This window comes from Siniperca chuatsi, linkage group LG19 (genome assembly GCF_020085105.1).
Source record: "Siniperca chuatsi isolate FFG_IHB_CAS linkage group LG19, ASM2008510v1, whole genome shotgun sequence".
Classification (NCBI taxonomy): domain Eukaryota; kingdom Metazoa; phylum Chordata; class Actinopteri; order Centrarchiformes; family Sinipercidae; genus Siniperca; species Siniperca chuatsi.
In genome coordinates, this window is record NC_058060.1 from 6,254,703 (window position 1) to 6,271,169 (window position 16,467).

At 41.1% G+C, this 16,467-nt stretch overlaps 1 protein-coding gene across 9 annotated transcripts in view; it reads left to right on the forward strand.

Moving 5' to 3' along the window:
- arhgap12b (Rho GTPase activating protein 12b) overlaps window positions 1-16,467 on the forward strand; it is an 81,631-nt gene that overhangs the window by 47,585 nt on the left and 17,579 nt on the right. For 8 of the 9 annotated variants that reach the window (XM_044176404.1, XM_044176407.1, XM_044176405.1 and 5 more), the window contains one exon: window positions 13,937-14,221. In XM_044176404.1, coding sequence (XP_044032339.1) covers window positions 13,937-14,221 — 285 coding nt within the window. Of the gene's footprint in view, window positions 1-9,355; window positions 9,618-13,936; window positions 14,222-16,467 lie in introns of those variants that run through there. The other variant, XM_044176411.1, reaches the window with a different exon arrangement.

Sequence of the window (16,467 nt, forward strand, 5' to 3'; positions counted from 1 at the left end):
TGGGTTGACCCATTTAGGCCTCTTGTAACGATCCTGTGACACTCTGCTCTGTATGGAGTGAAAGCTGAACTTTTCTGCTTGCCTCTCCATATCAGACCATGATGTTATTCACCATTCTAAACAACAAGTGGAAATTGTTCTGCTTTTGATGATTTTATCTAAGCTTGCTTTGGTGTAACACTGACCCTGTGGTTGAAATGATGCTTCTTCCTGCATACCTTTACAGTAGAGGTCTTCAATTCAATTCAATTTTATTTATATAGCGCCAATTCAGAAGATAACGATGAGTGCAATGAGATAACTTCGGTTATCTCATTGCACTTTTCCTAAAGAGCAGGTCTAGACCATACTCTTTATAATATTAATTACAGAGACCCAACAAATCCCACCATGAGCAAGCATTTGGGAACAGTGGCAAGGAAAAACTTCCTTTAAGAGGCAGAAACCTTGGACAGAACCAGACTCAATGGTGGGTCACTGCCGTGTTAGGTTTAGAGAGAGATAGAGAGAGGTTTGGGGGTGGGGGGAGAGGGAGGGAGGCACAATGCAATGCTTCATGGGTGCAAACTTTTGGACTCAGTCTGAAACACACTATAGGTTGTCACTTTTTGAAAAAATCAAGTGTGGGTGTGCTGCTGTTGCTTAGGGGTTCAAGTCAAGCTTGGCACCTTTGTTGGATCTCTCTCTCTCTCTCTGTCACTTCCTGTTGTCTCTACTGTCGCTGTCTAATAAGGCGTAAAATGCCCAAAATAATATAAAAAATTATAAACCCACATAACGTAATCATAAAATATGTTAGGGACTTAACATGGTTCTGTTCATTTTGCTGTTGCCTCAATTAAGTGACAAGCTAACAGATTACTTCAGATTTGTGGAGTCCAAAACCCCCCAAAAATATTCACTTTACTATAATGAAACAAAAGGGGGGAAAAAGCAAATCCTCACATTTGAGAATCTGTAGCCATCAAATATTTGGCCTTTCTGCTTCAATCAAAATAGTTGCAAAGTAATTTTCTGACAATCGATCAATCGACTGATCATTTTAGCAGTACCTTGAAGGCCTCCACTGTACAGGTCCACACTGCTTTTACCTCCTCTCCGCCCCGTCCGACCAGCCATTCAGCACCCAGGGAAGTGATCTAGTGTAATTAGCTTGAACCAATCTCGCTGAAGGCATGAGTGCAGGATTAGTCATTAACTGGGGGCTTAGCTGTCAGCTGTCAGCCACAGAGGAATGCTGTTAAGTCTCTGCTTCAGCCCTGTGCTCCCTGCCACCAAGAAATATAGAGAAATAATAATTCTAGAAGCAAAATAGTTCTTAAAATACAGTGGCACTGTCTGCTGTTCCGTTAATAGCCAGAGCCATGGGTGGATGGATCAGGCACCAGCTGTAAATGTCTCTGTCACATATGTAGCCTGGGTGTTGCTCTTTTCATGTCCTGAAGGTGATATTGCTGTAGTTATGTCAGGAAAAACTGACCTGAAAACAGTGTGCATTGGCATTAATTAATAAGTTTTCATAGTCAAGTGTCAGAATTTAATGTGTGATGTTATGTGTAGTCAGCAGAACAGACCCTGTGTTTGTTTTGGCCCTGCAGTGGGAGAAACCCCAATGGCAGTGAGTTTAAACATATAGAGTCTATAAGACCACTTGAAATGAGTAATAAGAGAGAGATTTGGCAATGCCAGTTCCATTAAAGAAATTGAATTTTCCTTTGGCGCGTCGCTGATATTCCCCCCCAAACCTGTCCATGACTAAACAGAACAAATTGATGCTGTCAGGGTGCTGGCAGGTCATTTGACTTCTGCAGCCAAAATTCGTTTGTGGGGCTCCTTGCCATTCAGTCTTCTCTCTCAGGAGTGTACCCAGAATCCATCACATCCTGTTCTTTCTTTTTATTGGATAGTTGTATGGGTAACAGATTGCAGTGCTACTCTGTCATTTGTCTCACAAGTCTGGCTGTCTGTCTCACACTTCGATCATAGTGCATAGACGCTGGCTCGCCAGTGCTGTGTGGTGGATCTGAGTCCAGGTTTGGCAGAAAATGAAGAAAAAGAGGAGGTCAAGAGGAGGAGGGTTGGGAGCACATCACCCAGACTGGACAGACTACTGCATGGATCAGTGACCTTTGACCCCCCACCCCCCAGAGGAGAGAAATGTAGAAGTCTCTGCATAGCATGGCCATGTGCACATGCAGTCTCTTTGTCTCTGTTTGACCCTCTCACTCACACACTTCTTTTCTCTCAAGTGTTTCTCAGAGGAAAGACCTAGTCATACCACCATTTAACTTTGTATTGAACAAAATGGTGTACAATGGTGAACATAATGCCAGAGGGAAGTAAACAGAACAGTAGAGAGAAAATGGAGAGAAGCCCTAAGAGTCATGGTGTCTGATTCTGTCTTGCAAGTGTGCATCCTCTCTCTCACTCACACTCACACACACATACACACACACACACACACACACACACAAACTCTAGCAGTTGTATGCTCATGTGCTGCACAGACCTGGTGATATTTGAGATACACGCACACATTCTTAAACACCTTAGGAATGTCTCCACATGCTTTAAAGAGAGGAACTGGACTAAAAGGAGATGTCTGGCTGATTCGGGCTCATCTGTGTTTGCTTTCACGCTCCGACTGGAGTTTAGCTCCAAATAGAAGCTAAACCCCGTCCATTGGGTGGCTATAAAATAACCATGCACGTGTTGTCCCAGATATGAATTGTTTGATTCCCCCACTCTAGTTAAGCTCACTTACTGACACACTCATACAGAAGAATTTGTGGCTCAGTACAGCAGACTGGTTCTTTGCCAATGACAGAGTCTCCCCATATGCACATGAGACTGCACATGCGGGGTAAGCCTGCAGCTTCCCCCATCCTCTGCTCATGAACATTTCAGGAGGAAAGAAAATCTGATTGGAGAGGCAGTGCACGGTACAGTAAACCCCTTCTGTTACTCACACAGAAGACGTGAAACAGCAGAGATGTTGTTCAGTCCTTTTGAGTTTGTAAAAGTATCTGAAATTATGTAAAATAGATCATTTTGACACAAAAACTATGCTGTCAATTGCAGCTTGTTTTCTACGCGATTAAACCATTTTGTGCTCTAAACTAGTAAAGTGCCCATTTCTGCAGCTTCTTTGTCTGTAGTATCCAAGCAGCAGCAATGTCTATTAGAATAGTTACTGTCCATCAGGCTACTAGGTTTATCAGAAACAGTGTATTTCCACAGACACAAACAGACGCCAACCGAGTGCTATCAGTTCAGGACCAAAAGGTTAATTGCTCTCGTCTCTGTCAGGTTGTGAGCCTCGCCGAATCCTCTGATCCGTGAAATGAAAGTAGCTGTCGTCATCCTGACGAGGGAAAAGATGCTGACTTACTTTCATTTAAGGGTTTCTCTAGATTTTTTGTGCTTTCACTCACAAACCCTGGTCATGTTTTGCTGACCTGTGTATGTGTGAGAGTTGCATTTGTGAGTGAAGTCAATATTCAAATCCCATTTTTAAAAACAAAACAAAAAAAACAAACATGTTTTCTACCAACACTCACTATTCAATCTTTTTTTCCTAAGCTTAATATCAGGTCTTTTTAAACACGATGTGAACACAGTACAAGGCTGGAACTGGTTGCTAAGCAAAGTGTGTAGTGTGTGTGATTGTAAGCATCTGTTCTTGTGTTCATGTTGATACATTTCTGTGTCAGTCTCTGCTTGTGAAGATGCCACAAATGTGATGATGGGGAGTGGGCGAATGTTGTCTGATGACCAGTGAGGTGGAAATGTAGGTTAATCTGGTTATATGGACACAACCATCATCAGCATCATGCTTCCTGGAGGAGAGGGAGAGGGGGGGGTAAAGGGAGGCAGTCGGGCGTTGGCTCAGCCTGGGAGGTGTCAGAGAAAAAGGGAAAGAATGGACAAAGAGGTTTGGTGCATGATTATCTGAGGATGCAGCGGAGGAAAAGGGCAGGGAGTGTTTGCTCTGTGTGTGTGTGTGTGTGTGTGTGTGTGTGTGTGTGTGTGTGTGTGTGTGTGTGTGTGTGTGCAGAGAAAAGAGGGTTAGAAAGGGGAGCAGAAGTGAGAGATGAAGAAGGTGGGGAAGAGGTCAGCGGAGAGATGGGAGGACTGAGGACAAAAGAACAGAGGGAGCGGAATGGGTTGATAATTGTCGAGGTTCATAGACAAAACAATTGTTTTTGGCTGGTCACCATTATTAGCTTAAACCTATGGCATTTTACACTGCATAAATTAACTTTTTCTCTACTCATTGCTTAACAAATAACAAATTAATTATACTCTTTCTTACTAACCAGTGGTTTAAATCACTGCATCTTCAACTGAATACCACGGTTAAATTTCTGTGTAACTTAACAAGTTGTTGTCAGCTCCAGTAACTTAACGTTCATTTCACCTGTCTCTCCTCTGCTCCGCTCCGTGTGTGTGTGTGTGTGTGTGTGTGCTAAGCCTTGCCCTCGGTGAAACCATAGACTGTCACCCATTGGTTTGTGGACTACCATTTTGAAGTGGTGGTAACGGTATTGCCAACACATACTACCATAGCACGGTATATACCGTCCTGTCGCCCAACCCTAGCCTCCTCCCCTCTAACCCCACGGTCCATCTTCAAACACTCTTCGTGCTTGTCGACCATGTCGCCATGGTCATGGATGCAGCTCCGTCAGTCACCTTGCCACCTTTCCCCGCCAACCCATCACACATTTTTTTTTAACCTGCTTTCATCAAATTAAATTACACAATCACATGTAACGCAGTTAGGGGAAATGCACACATGCTCTGAGGTGTGACATTGATGCTACCATCTGTGACGGAAGATAGAAGGACCCTTTAAACTAAACAAAAGAATAATTATTTTAGCATTACTGCTGTGATAATGTTACCATGGGAGTCATACATTTTTTCAAGTTTTTAGTCTGCAGCCTTTAACATGAAATGTGGTCACCTTTTAGATTACATCTGTGTGTGTGTGTGTATGTGTGTGTGTTCAGGTCTGACTAATTCTTCCACATGTATTTGGAAAGCTATTTATTTAGCACAACTCACACTGAGGTAGTTTCAAAGTTCTGTACAAACAGTTTAACATAAAAAGGAATTAAAAACAAACTAATCAAACACATTTAGATCAGAGAGGCTGTCGAAGAAATGTAAAGAGACTGTCCAAGTCATATAAGACAAATTATTTGAAAGAATATTAAAGAGAATATAGAGAGAAATATATGTAGACATAGACATACGCTGCAAGTTTATTAACTACACCCAATAATCTACCCTCACTGATATACTGTAAATGTGGTGGACAAAATATTAGAAACACCTCTCAATATAATGCAATACAATGCATCAGCACCACAAACTGCAGCCTCCAAAATAATCCTGCAGTTGAATCAACACCTATCTAAAACTGTTTCAACAAAAACAGAACATTATAACCTTCATGAAGGGAGGATTTATTGCAGGATTGTTGTATTTCTTTTCACTAGGTTTACCTAAAAAACTGGCAACTGAGTGTATATATAGAGGTAAGCCTAATATAAAAGTAAATGCTTGAAGTTAATCAGATCTGGGACACACCTTACAATCTCTCGCAATTTGTTCTACAAGTGTAGTGCATACTAGTACTTATAGCTCAACTGATACTAGATTTTTAGGACAACATACCAATATTGATATTTGAAAGTTTTAAAATCGTCTGATAATAACAAAAAAAGGATACCTCTTAAATTTTTTCCTTTCTTCAGCTAATACTCACTGATATATCTGCCTGCCAGTCAATTTATTGGTCTAGTTATATTAAATAGACCTTCACCAATCTTTCGTTTTTACTGGTACTGTCCTGTAGGAACAGGAAGCAAGCCGGTTCCTGAGGATCTAAAAGCGGCAGTATGCTTAAAACCAAGTGCTTTTCGGATTGTCTAACAATGTCTGAAACAGACATTGGAATCTGACATCCAAATCAGGTATCTTTTTATGTGCACAACTAACTGCAACACCACAAGTGTCTTTAAGGGGGAGAATGTCCAAAAGTGTGCGCTGTTGTCATTTCTATTTCTTTTGACATGTTTTATTACTTAGTTCTTTTCAAGCATACTGAACCCTTAAGAGGTTTGGGAGTTTGATATTGTACCAGCATATTATTGATATATCTTGGGGCTAAGCCATTTAGTGATTTATATACAGTACAAGCATTAAGATTTACTATTCCATGACACACTAGAAGCCAGTGTGAGGTCTGGAGAACTGATGTAATGTGTTTTACTTTCTTTGTCTCTGTCAGGATCCTGGCAGTAGCAGCATTGTGAATAAGCTGCAGATTCTGAATGAACTGCAGCAAGATGACTGAATTACATTACAGCTCTGTCCAAGATGACAAAAGAATAATGTGTTTATGCTGCTTCTGTGTTGAGTGCATGGAGTATGGCTCTGTGCATACTGCTGCACAGATACTAATGTCTCAAAGTGCAGCATGGAGATGGTGCAGAGTGGGCTGCCATGTGTGCACTGAGAGAAAACCCTCCCCCTCACAATACTCTCCTCATGGCCAGATGCATTTGATGGAGACTCCCACCCACTCACCAGCGCGCCTGCTTCTTGTCCGCCCTCCCAACCCAAGAGAGACACCTAGTGGAGTCAGGGTGCAACTACAGCCCCACATCCCTGCTGCCCTCATCCTGACCTGCACTGCTTTACACTCACAATAATTTACGGTGCGAGCCGCACAGGCATTTTCTAGTGATTTTACAAGTGGGACAGGAGGCTTGATAGACTGGAGGAGGGGGAGGAAAGGAGAAACACAGTAGTATTCCCATCATGGTGATAAACACAAGGGCTACAAGTAAGCTGTGTTCCACGCAGTAGAGCATAATCTCATCGGGCTCCATTAGCAAGCCAATTCTCATCAGTTCTTTTGCTTTTGCCGTGTGCGTCTGTTCCCCTCTGCCTTCACATACTCCATTAGACCTCTGAGTTGAATTAATCACACATTTCCATGCTGGGTGTGCCTACACGCTCTCCGTGCTGCATAATGCATTCTAATGCAGTTTGTGGGGATTCTATACTGTACTGGCTTGTAGTTGGAAAACTCATTAATCACAGCCGTGCAGACAGACTGCTGCTGCTGCTATTAAGACCGTAATGCATTCAACAGCACATCTCTCCCTCTCTCCTCACTGCATCCATCCCTCATGTACACCTCTCTCCCCCTAGCTGTACGAGCGATCCCTCCTGCCCCCTCAGGTCCTTTCTATTTTTAATTACCTGTGAGAGACCCCAGGTCTCAATCCCCTGCCTTCCAGCTCTCTGCTACATCTCATTCACTTCAAACTAGCCAGGAACCTGCCTATGAGAATACAGTTAGACAGACATAGAGAGGACTGCGAGTGCATTGTGAGAAGGACTCATCTCCACTGACCACAGATATGGATGTGTAAATGTTGAGTGAGTTTTTTCATTGTTGACTGTTGTTATGAGAGTGCATGAGCTGATAATATCTAGCGGCCAGTTTTTAGCTTATTACAGATATACCTGTAACTGCTGGTAAAAGGTAGAAGAAATTGCAGTACAGAATACCATAGATATGTTTTTGAATAGATATTTTAGATTTGGAGTTCAATCTATCGATATAAATAATAATGTGAAAAGGCTGTCATTTAGCTTGCATCACATATAAATCAAACCAGAACCATGTACCAGAACATGAAGAGTAAGTTAATACAATAAGATGACAGTCATCAGTGACAGTCTATTTTACATTGAAAGGTTTGTGTATTGTTGATAATACAGGCTTGCCCACATCACGGTTATTATAGTTCAGTATAGTTCTGATTTTTTTCTTTAAAGTTGCATTAAATTTGCATTGAAGCGCAACAAGCTATAAACACAACACATACATATTATTACCTCATAAAGTTGTTATGGTGAACATCTTATTTACACATACAGCAGAAAGGAGCAACATCAGCGTTAATTTTGAGTTGTGTTTCTGGCCACCTGACAAATGTAAGTCCAATATTCACTCTTCTAATTATTATATTATATCTCCACCAGTTCCTGAGGGAAATATGTGGCTCTGAACCAAAACAGTAAAGTTGTGGGCTGTAAAACCGAAACAGTGAGCTGAAAGAAGCTTAAACACTCTGTAGAGCTGAGGGGAACTGCAAAGTCCAGTGATAATTCTGACGGTTTGTCATTATCAACAATCCCTCCCACATCACACATAGTTATTTGATTAATATAAAAATATTGGTTAGTGCAGCTTTGAGTTTTATAGGCTGCAATTTTCTTACTTTTCTTATTTTTGATATTTTTTTGTTGTTTGTTAATAGTAATGATACCTAGTGAAGTGAAGCTTACTGTTAAATTGACAAGTATATTTGCTGTTTATATTATAAGTTTAAGGTATTTCTATCAAAAAATGTCATTATGACATGTGAAGACTGAACGAAAACCCTTGCAGGTAGACATCAAAGAAAGTAGAGAAAAGACTTTTGACACATCTTGCCTTCTTTAGGATAAAACAGTATTTGTGTTAAAAAAACGAATACCTGCCGATATCTCATCGGATTTTAAAACGTTTAAATATTGATATCAGTGTCTGCCTCAAAATTCAGTATCAACCAGGCACTAATGCAGAAAATGCCTCAACCAGCATTTACTGTCTGCAACCTGTATGAGACTAGATATGGGTTTATGATTACATATTATCTATCTATCATGGATTTTTTGTGGTCAAAAATAAAAGCCTCTTAAACTTCCTGTTAGTGATTATACGTGATTATACAAATGAATAACGTACTGTTATGTTGAAAGAGCTTAGTGACATTACGACACATAGTTGAAAATAGATCTTTAAAAACGGCTCCTTTTTTATAGTATGATTTACACTAATATACCTCATCACTTCTTGATCTCAGCCTTTTACTTTCTGCTACATTCTTTTCTGTCTTGCTTCCTCTTGCTATGCCCCTCAAACTGGGCTCAACTTTGCTAATACACTGTTGCCTTAGCACTCATTTGTTCAGGTGAAAGATGAGAGTAGGACGAAGCGACTGCACAGTACTGATCAGTGGTATTATCTTTCCTCGACAGTCTTGAGTTTCTCTGTTCTTGTGTGTTAAGTGTAGCGGCCAGGTTAAATATAGAGCCTGGCCTCTGGTGAAACAGTCCGGACTGCCAGTTTGTCTGTCAACACGTCTGTCAGTGCCCACTTTGACTAAAACGCACAGAAACACACTCTGATAGAGGAAGCTCTGACTTTTTCATTGTCATTTCCTGTTGTGTCAGATGGGTTTGTGTGCTGTGCTACGTGTTTGTGAGGTAGAAAGATCCTGTTTCCCTTTACCTCTGTCACAGTCAGCCTCAAATTCCCTCCTCCCTTCAACCGGACTGTTACAGAGCCAAAAGGACAGAGAGGAAAAATGGATTTTATGTGTGTGTGTGTTGGAGGGAGGTGAAGCCACAGGGGTCAGCGTGCGTCCTGTCACACTTGATGGCCGCCTTGCATCGCCATGCGCCGTGCATTCAGTACGTTCAGAGGTTACAGGAGAGCCGGGGAGGATGATGATGAGGTGTTTGTGTGCAGCCCCGGATACAAGGTGAAACAACAGATAGGGACCTGAAATGAGACATGATGGAAATGAAAATACGTGGACTTTGTCTAAAAGTGTCTTGAAGGTGATATTTTTACCATGGCAGGTATCTTTGCACTGTGTCTACTCTTAGATTAATATAGAACAGGGGGTGTATGCTTTGCCAACAGATGGATTTCATATTCAGTAATAATTAATTTCCTGGTGTCCTTTTCCTCACACTGTCCATTTATAGTTTGAGAACTTTCCATCAGACACTGGCAGGCATTGCCAGCTTTGTTCTGTTTAAACTGTTAAATTGAATTCCAGGTAACATTAATAAGATCCTAACAAAAGTTTGCCTGTCTGAAACTAGCAGATACTATGTGACTGCTGTCTGCCAGTAAAACACTTGATGTTGAGTTCAGTTAAACATTTACTGTAGAAAAGTGCCTCTGCTGTGTGCTGCTATTCCAGGCCTGTGTTGGACTTCTCTCTCAGCATATGGTGCACATTGCATAAAGCTTTTCTATACAGAACAATCCATTTTTGCAAAAGAGGGCACCCATTGTCTCTTGGCATCACTTCTATTTTGAGTTTGTTGCTTAGTTTCAAGGGAGCAGTAAGTCATATATTGACTGGGTCGATGTTTTTGGCCGGCTGTAGTTTATCAGTGATATCGCTGTATTTTTTGGTCGATAATGTTTGAGATCATTTATAAACTGTGTCTCCATGACATAGTTTGTCCACCAGAGACCACTGACAAGTTTATTTTTCGACTGTTGTTGCTCAGTATTTATCTTGGTCACAATTCTCTAATTTAAAGGATCCTTTGAAAAAATGTTTCTGATGTTATGTGTTTATTTTAGAGGTCTTAACGTAAAACTGAGACCTAACCCTTTACCCAAGATCCAAATGACCTGTCTGGAAAATGTCAGAGGATCACCAGCCATTTTGGAGCTTGATCCATAAGTCAAGAAGATAACTCAGCATCTGCTGCTTCAGTTTTGAAATCTGCCATCTTGGCAGCTCCTAACTTTATGGTGGTGCAATACTACTAAATAGCTAAACTACCTCTTTAAGTACAGTTCAAGACATACTCCCCATAAAGGCAGCATGAATAATATGAAGTTAAATGATTGTGACACGTGCAGTATGCATGTCGACAGTGGGCCTGTGTTCCTCTGCACAGTAATGGGCCGTGTGCACACTCCGCTCAGTCCAAAATGATTGTTAAATTACAGTCTGAATGAAAGTGGAGACCGCAGGAAAATGTTTTGGTTTCTGTCAAGATGGACATTAAAGCTTTGTTAATTACTTGTTCACCGGATACAGTTCAGTCTGTCTGGTGTGAGTGGAATCTAAATAGATCTGACCCCAGCCTCTCTCTCAGGCCGCACTCAATCATCTGCATTTAGACTTGATCATTACCACGTTATTCCCTAAAAACCCAATTAAATCTGCATCACACTGGCTCCATTCTGTTTGTGACTGATGGGTCTGAACCTGAGTTCAGCCAAACCATCATCTCTCAGCGGTTTGCCTCCATGTTCAAGCACTTGCTGTGTGTTGGACTGAAACTGAGAAACAGCAGGTAAACCTAACTGAAAACAGCAGGACAATACTGAAGCCTTTCCTCTGCTCCCGCATTTGTGCAGGATATTAAATAATAATATATATGAGAAATATTCCTGTTATTCCAAGACCAGCAGGAAGTCCCATCTGTGTCCTTAAAAAAAGTTCAAATCCTCTGACTGAAGTGCATTTCCCCCCGCATTCCTCACCTGCAACAAACAGTGGGGAGAGGTTTGGTGCTAGCACAGCCTCTGACATCAAATTCTTTTCTGGTCCGGCATTCATCTTCTCTGTGTTTTACAGAATGTTTGGTGCTGGATATCCTCTAGAGACACCCAAGGCTGGCATCAGTCTCAGAGACTCAGCTTTGCTCCAAAACCCCAAAATATTTTTCAGAGCCATTCAGAACAATGTTAAATGCTCTGAGCTGTAGCCATGGAAACATAGCTTTCTGGCTTTTGTGGAGTGACCTTCAGATGCTGTCAAGTTTTCGAAGACCACTTTTAAAACTGTCTTTGAAGTGTGTCTGTGCTGATATTGTGAGACATTTGTGATAAGTTTATTGCATTGACTGTGCGTAAGTTGTTGTTAAGTCAATAAAATTGTAGTGAGTCCAGTCAAGTATATTCAGAAATTTCCACCCTGAAGTTATAATGTGGAATAACTTCAGTACATTTTGATCCATGGTCTCAACACAAAGCATGCTGTTTAATAATGAATAACCCTCTTCTTTAGTAGTCTAATGCTACTCATTGAGTGTTCCTTATCAAGACTTGAAACCAGCCTTTTGCTCGGAAGGTACGCTGTATCTTATCTCCCCTTTTACTTCCTCTTAACTTGTCTTTGCTGTCTGTTATGCAAATTCTGCTTGTTTCCCCATTCTTATGGTCTTTATTTGGTAACACTTTATTTGAAGGTGGGTGCATAAGACTGACATGACACTGTCATGAACAGTCTTATTACTGTTTGAGATGTCTTTGTTATGACAACTTGACATTAACCAAGAAAACAGGTTCAATCCCTGCAACATGCATGAAACTATCTGCTCACTCGTTGCAGGTTTCTGTATCTTCTGTATCAGCATGTCAGGGAAGTGGACACATTTAACAAGAATTTCTTCTTTTTCTTTTTTCTTTTTTTTTTTTTTTTTTTTTTTTAAAGTTTGAGCTTCATGTGAAATCTCTGCTTCAGTCCTGCTGTTCCAACTAATGAACCCTTCCTTCAGCCTAAAGATTTGGAAAAAGTCATCCATGCTCCCCTCAACCACTGTAAGGCCAAGTTCAGGCCAACACAGGGTCAACTTTAGCTACAATGCAGTGTCATCCAGCAAGGCACTGCGTTGACCAATCAAATACATGCAAGCATACATTTCTGGTAGATTATCTTGTTTACTTTGCGATTGCCGTGTTGAAAGATAAAATAGTTGCCACGGTGATACCTTGAATTTTAAAATCCTGTCAAACCACTGTGCAGTGTTTTTGCATCTAATAAGTCTTCAAACATATTATCTGTTGTTATGTTAATAATATAATGTTATTCTCTCCAACTGCACTTCCTGTGTCTGGATCGATTTATTGTGTCACTGTTTTCTGCCTGAATCCCTGCTAACACCTTGATCATCTGCCTCTGGAAATCTTGTCTAGCTCAGCTCAAGCTGGTCCAGAACTGTGCAGAAAGGCTTGTAACAGAAGCTAGGCGTAGATTGCACATCACTCCAGTTTTAGCTTCTCTCCATTGGTTCCCTGTCACTTATAGGATTGCATTTTAAAGTTTTATTCTCAGCATACAATGCATACATGGTCAAGCCATTCTATACTTATAGTCATTTTGGCCTCTGACCTCTGGGAGGAGCCTAATTTCATCAAAGCAGGGATTTCTGTCTGTTTGTGATCACTTTTAGTGTTAAGCCTTGACCGTTGAACAGACTCCCGCAAAGCCTCAGAGAAGCCATATCAGTAGCCATCTTTAAAAAGCATCTTAAAATGTTTGCCTTTGCTTTCTCTTGATTTTATACCTTTTTATTTTGTGTGTTCAATACTTGAATTGTTCTTCTTTTCATATATTGTCTTCTCTGTCTCTTCTATCACCTCTTTTCTTCCTGTAAATCACTTTGTATCTTCTGTTTTGAAAAGTGCTATATAAGTAAAGCTTGCATGCTAAGACCAGTAGCCCTTTATGTTCATAGCATTTGTCTTTGGCCTCTGAGTAGACAGATAAATTATTATGTAACTGTACTGAGTCCATCTGGTTTGAGGACCTGATTAGAATCAGATATGGTTTTACAGTATCTGCAAGCCACATGTGGTCTGATTTGATCTGCAGCTGCATCCTGCTGTGCAGACTCTGAGAGAGACTCATAATTCACTGCCTCACCTTCATGCTCTTAGAGTAGTTGGGTTTATGTACAGCAGGTCTGTTTTTTTGCAGCTCCATGTTTATGATTTTAACTTTTAACAGCTCAGCTTGTTATATTCCGTAGTCCAGTCCAGGTTGTGATAACTGCTGGTTTCTGTGCTGGACAGGACCAACATTCCTACAGATACTTAGATCTCAGCAGACTCTGGAGTGATTTCAGGGCTCCTTCTGGTTATGGAATTCCTGGAATATCATTGAATTTTCAGAGGAAAATTCGGACACTCATGAAGTATGTGAAGAAGTTAGGGAATATCAGCTGAAAAACAAGACAAAGTAGAATGTTCAGCTCTTAAATAAAATCCTGAAGAGTTATATAGCATTGTGCATGATCTGACCTTTCTCCTTTCCTCCACCAGACAACATCACCTACAGGTCAGGGGCGGTCCGACTCGCCGGTCTACACCAACCTCCAGGAGCTGAAGATCTCCCAGTCCAGCCTGCCGCCCGTCCCCTCCAGCTCCCCTCTCCACATCCTGGGTGACTGGGAGACCCACAAAGACCTGAGCGGTAGGCATTTCTACTATAACCGCGCCACCGGAGAGCGGACCTGGAAGCCGCCACGCACCAGGGACACCAGTGGCAGCACCAGTGGCAGCACCAGCAGTATTCGAGGAGACAGCCAGGGCACAGCAGAGAGTGAGGTGAGGGATGCTTAAGCCAATTGAAGCCATTTCTTCATGTAGTCTTGCATGATATATACACTGTAAAAAAGTATCCTAATTATGAGACTATGTGACTTCTGTAGGTCTGATCACATGCTTAAACCTTCAGGTATTTAGTTTGTACGAGAGGAAAAGTCTAAGCTGAAGCCACAGTTGTGGTGGACCTAAACAGTCTGTAAATGGACTCTCTGGCCATCAGTCTTAAAGGGAAAATTTGCTATATTTTATGTGGATGTCCAGTCAGTGTTGATGGTAAATGTAGTCAGTTGAAGCAATAAATTCCTCAGTGAGTGCTATATTGACAAGCAGAGTTCAGCAGAGCCATGCTGGCAGTGCCTACATGTACCAGGATGCATTGCGCATGAGCTTATGATACCCACACTCACCCAGCAGGCTTCTGTATAACAACAAAGCTAACCGGGTCAATCTGCACTTCTACTGTGAATATCACCACAATAACTGCTTCTAAACCAAAAACTTCCACATTGCAGGCAGAGACTAGCTTGTAGTTCTTCCTTGCCTCCAGTGATGTCACTATCTTGTCAAATGACATCACTGGTGCAGGAAGAACTACTTGGCAAACTCAGCTTTCTCTATCAGTATAGCACTCACTGAGGAATGTATTGCTTTAGTTGACTATATTTACTATCAACACTGACTGGACAGCCACATAAAACAGCAAATCAGCAAATTTTCCCTTTAACTAAACTGTGGTGAAGGTGTGGTGGACCTCAAAGGACTTTTAAAATGGTGTTGTGGTTACTGAAAGTTGGGAAACAAAAGTGCCTTTGACATGGTTTCCTGTCAGGTTACATTCTCCTGCCTAACTATCCAACACTGCCCCCATGTGGTGGTTTGGTTTATTGCAGTATTATGTGAGGGAGAGTAAGAATGGCTAATTATATATAGTATTATTGGAATATAATCAGTGCTAAATTGATGAGTCAATCAACAGAAAATTAATCAACATAAATTTTGGTATTTGATTAAACGTTTAAGCTGATTCCAGTTTTCTTAAATTTGAGGATTTGCTGAATATCTTCAGGGGCATTTTTCAAAAAATTTTAGCTGGTCATGGTGGAACTATTTATAAGGGAATAGTTTGACATTTTGGGAAAGATGCATATTTGCTTTCTTGAAGAGAGTTAGATGAGAAGATGCCTCATGTCTTTACAGTAAATATAAAGCTAAAGCCAGCAGCTAGTTAGCTTAGCTTAGCAAGACTGGAAACAGGAAGAAACAGCTAGCCTGGCTCTATCCAAAGATATGATAATGTGCCTATTAGCATCTCTAAAGCTCACTCATTAATACTTATTATACTGTATCTTGTTTGTTTAATTCACGCAGAAACCAAAGTGTAAAAATAACAATTTGACAGAGCCAGGCTTAGTGCTTCCAGTCTTTGTAACGTTGCTGCTAAGCTAGCTAAGCTAAGTGGCTGCTGGCTCTAGTAATTACTAAATGTAGTGTAGTAAAAGTTAAATATTTGTCTATCTATGTATAGTATATACGGGCATACAATGGAAATAAAGTAAAGTAAAAGGGTTGTAATATCTTCATGGGCATATTTGTTGTGTGTGCTAATGAACCACATAAAGCAAGACTTACGTATGTAACTATGGTTCTATGAATTCTGGATGGCTGCCATCGGCAGTGCTTAACACTGGATGTTATCTGTCTCGCACACGCGCAGGTCTTGTATTTAATATCAACAAAGTCACATTTGACCTGGGATTAGGGTTGGGTACTGAACTCGCTACTTTTAAGGGTACCAACCGAATTACGTCGGTACTACAGAGTACCGATTCACGTTAAATTTATCTGTGCCAAATTTCAGTGCTTGATAGCGCATCTGGGTGAGAGAGTAAAGTATAGAGAGAGAGAGAGAGAGAGAGAGAGAGCGAGCGAGACTACGTCACCCTTGCTGCTTGTTCAAGTCACAGGGACATGTGTGTGCGTATTGAGTGTGTGGTTGATCTCTGTGTAAAAAAAAAAAGGGCTACTGAGTCAGGGCAATGGCGAGCTGAAAGCAGTTGCAAATGTGATTACACTTTTCAAAACTCGAGGCAGTAAACACTCACTGCATAAGCTGGCCAGGGCAACACGTCTAACCTGAGGAAACACCTGGTCAAACACAAAATATATCTAAAAGCTGAAAAGGGTAGCCTACCGTGTTTGATATTCTGAAAGCCAAGTCCCACACAGCAGCTGCAGCAAACATTAGC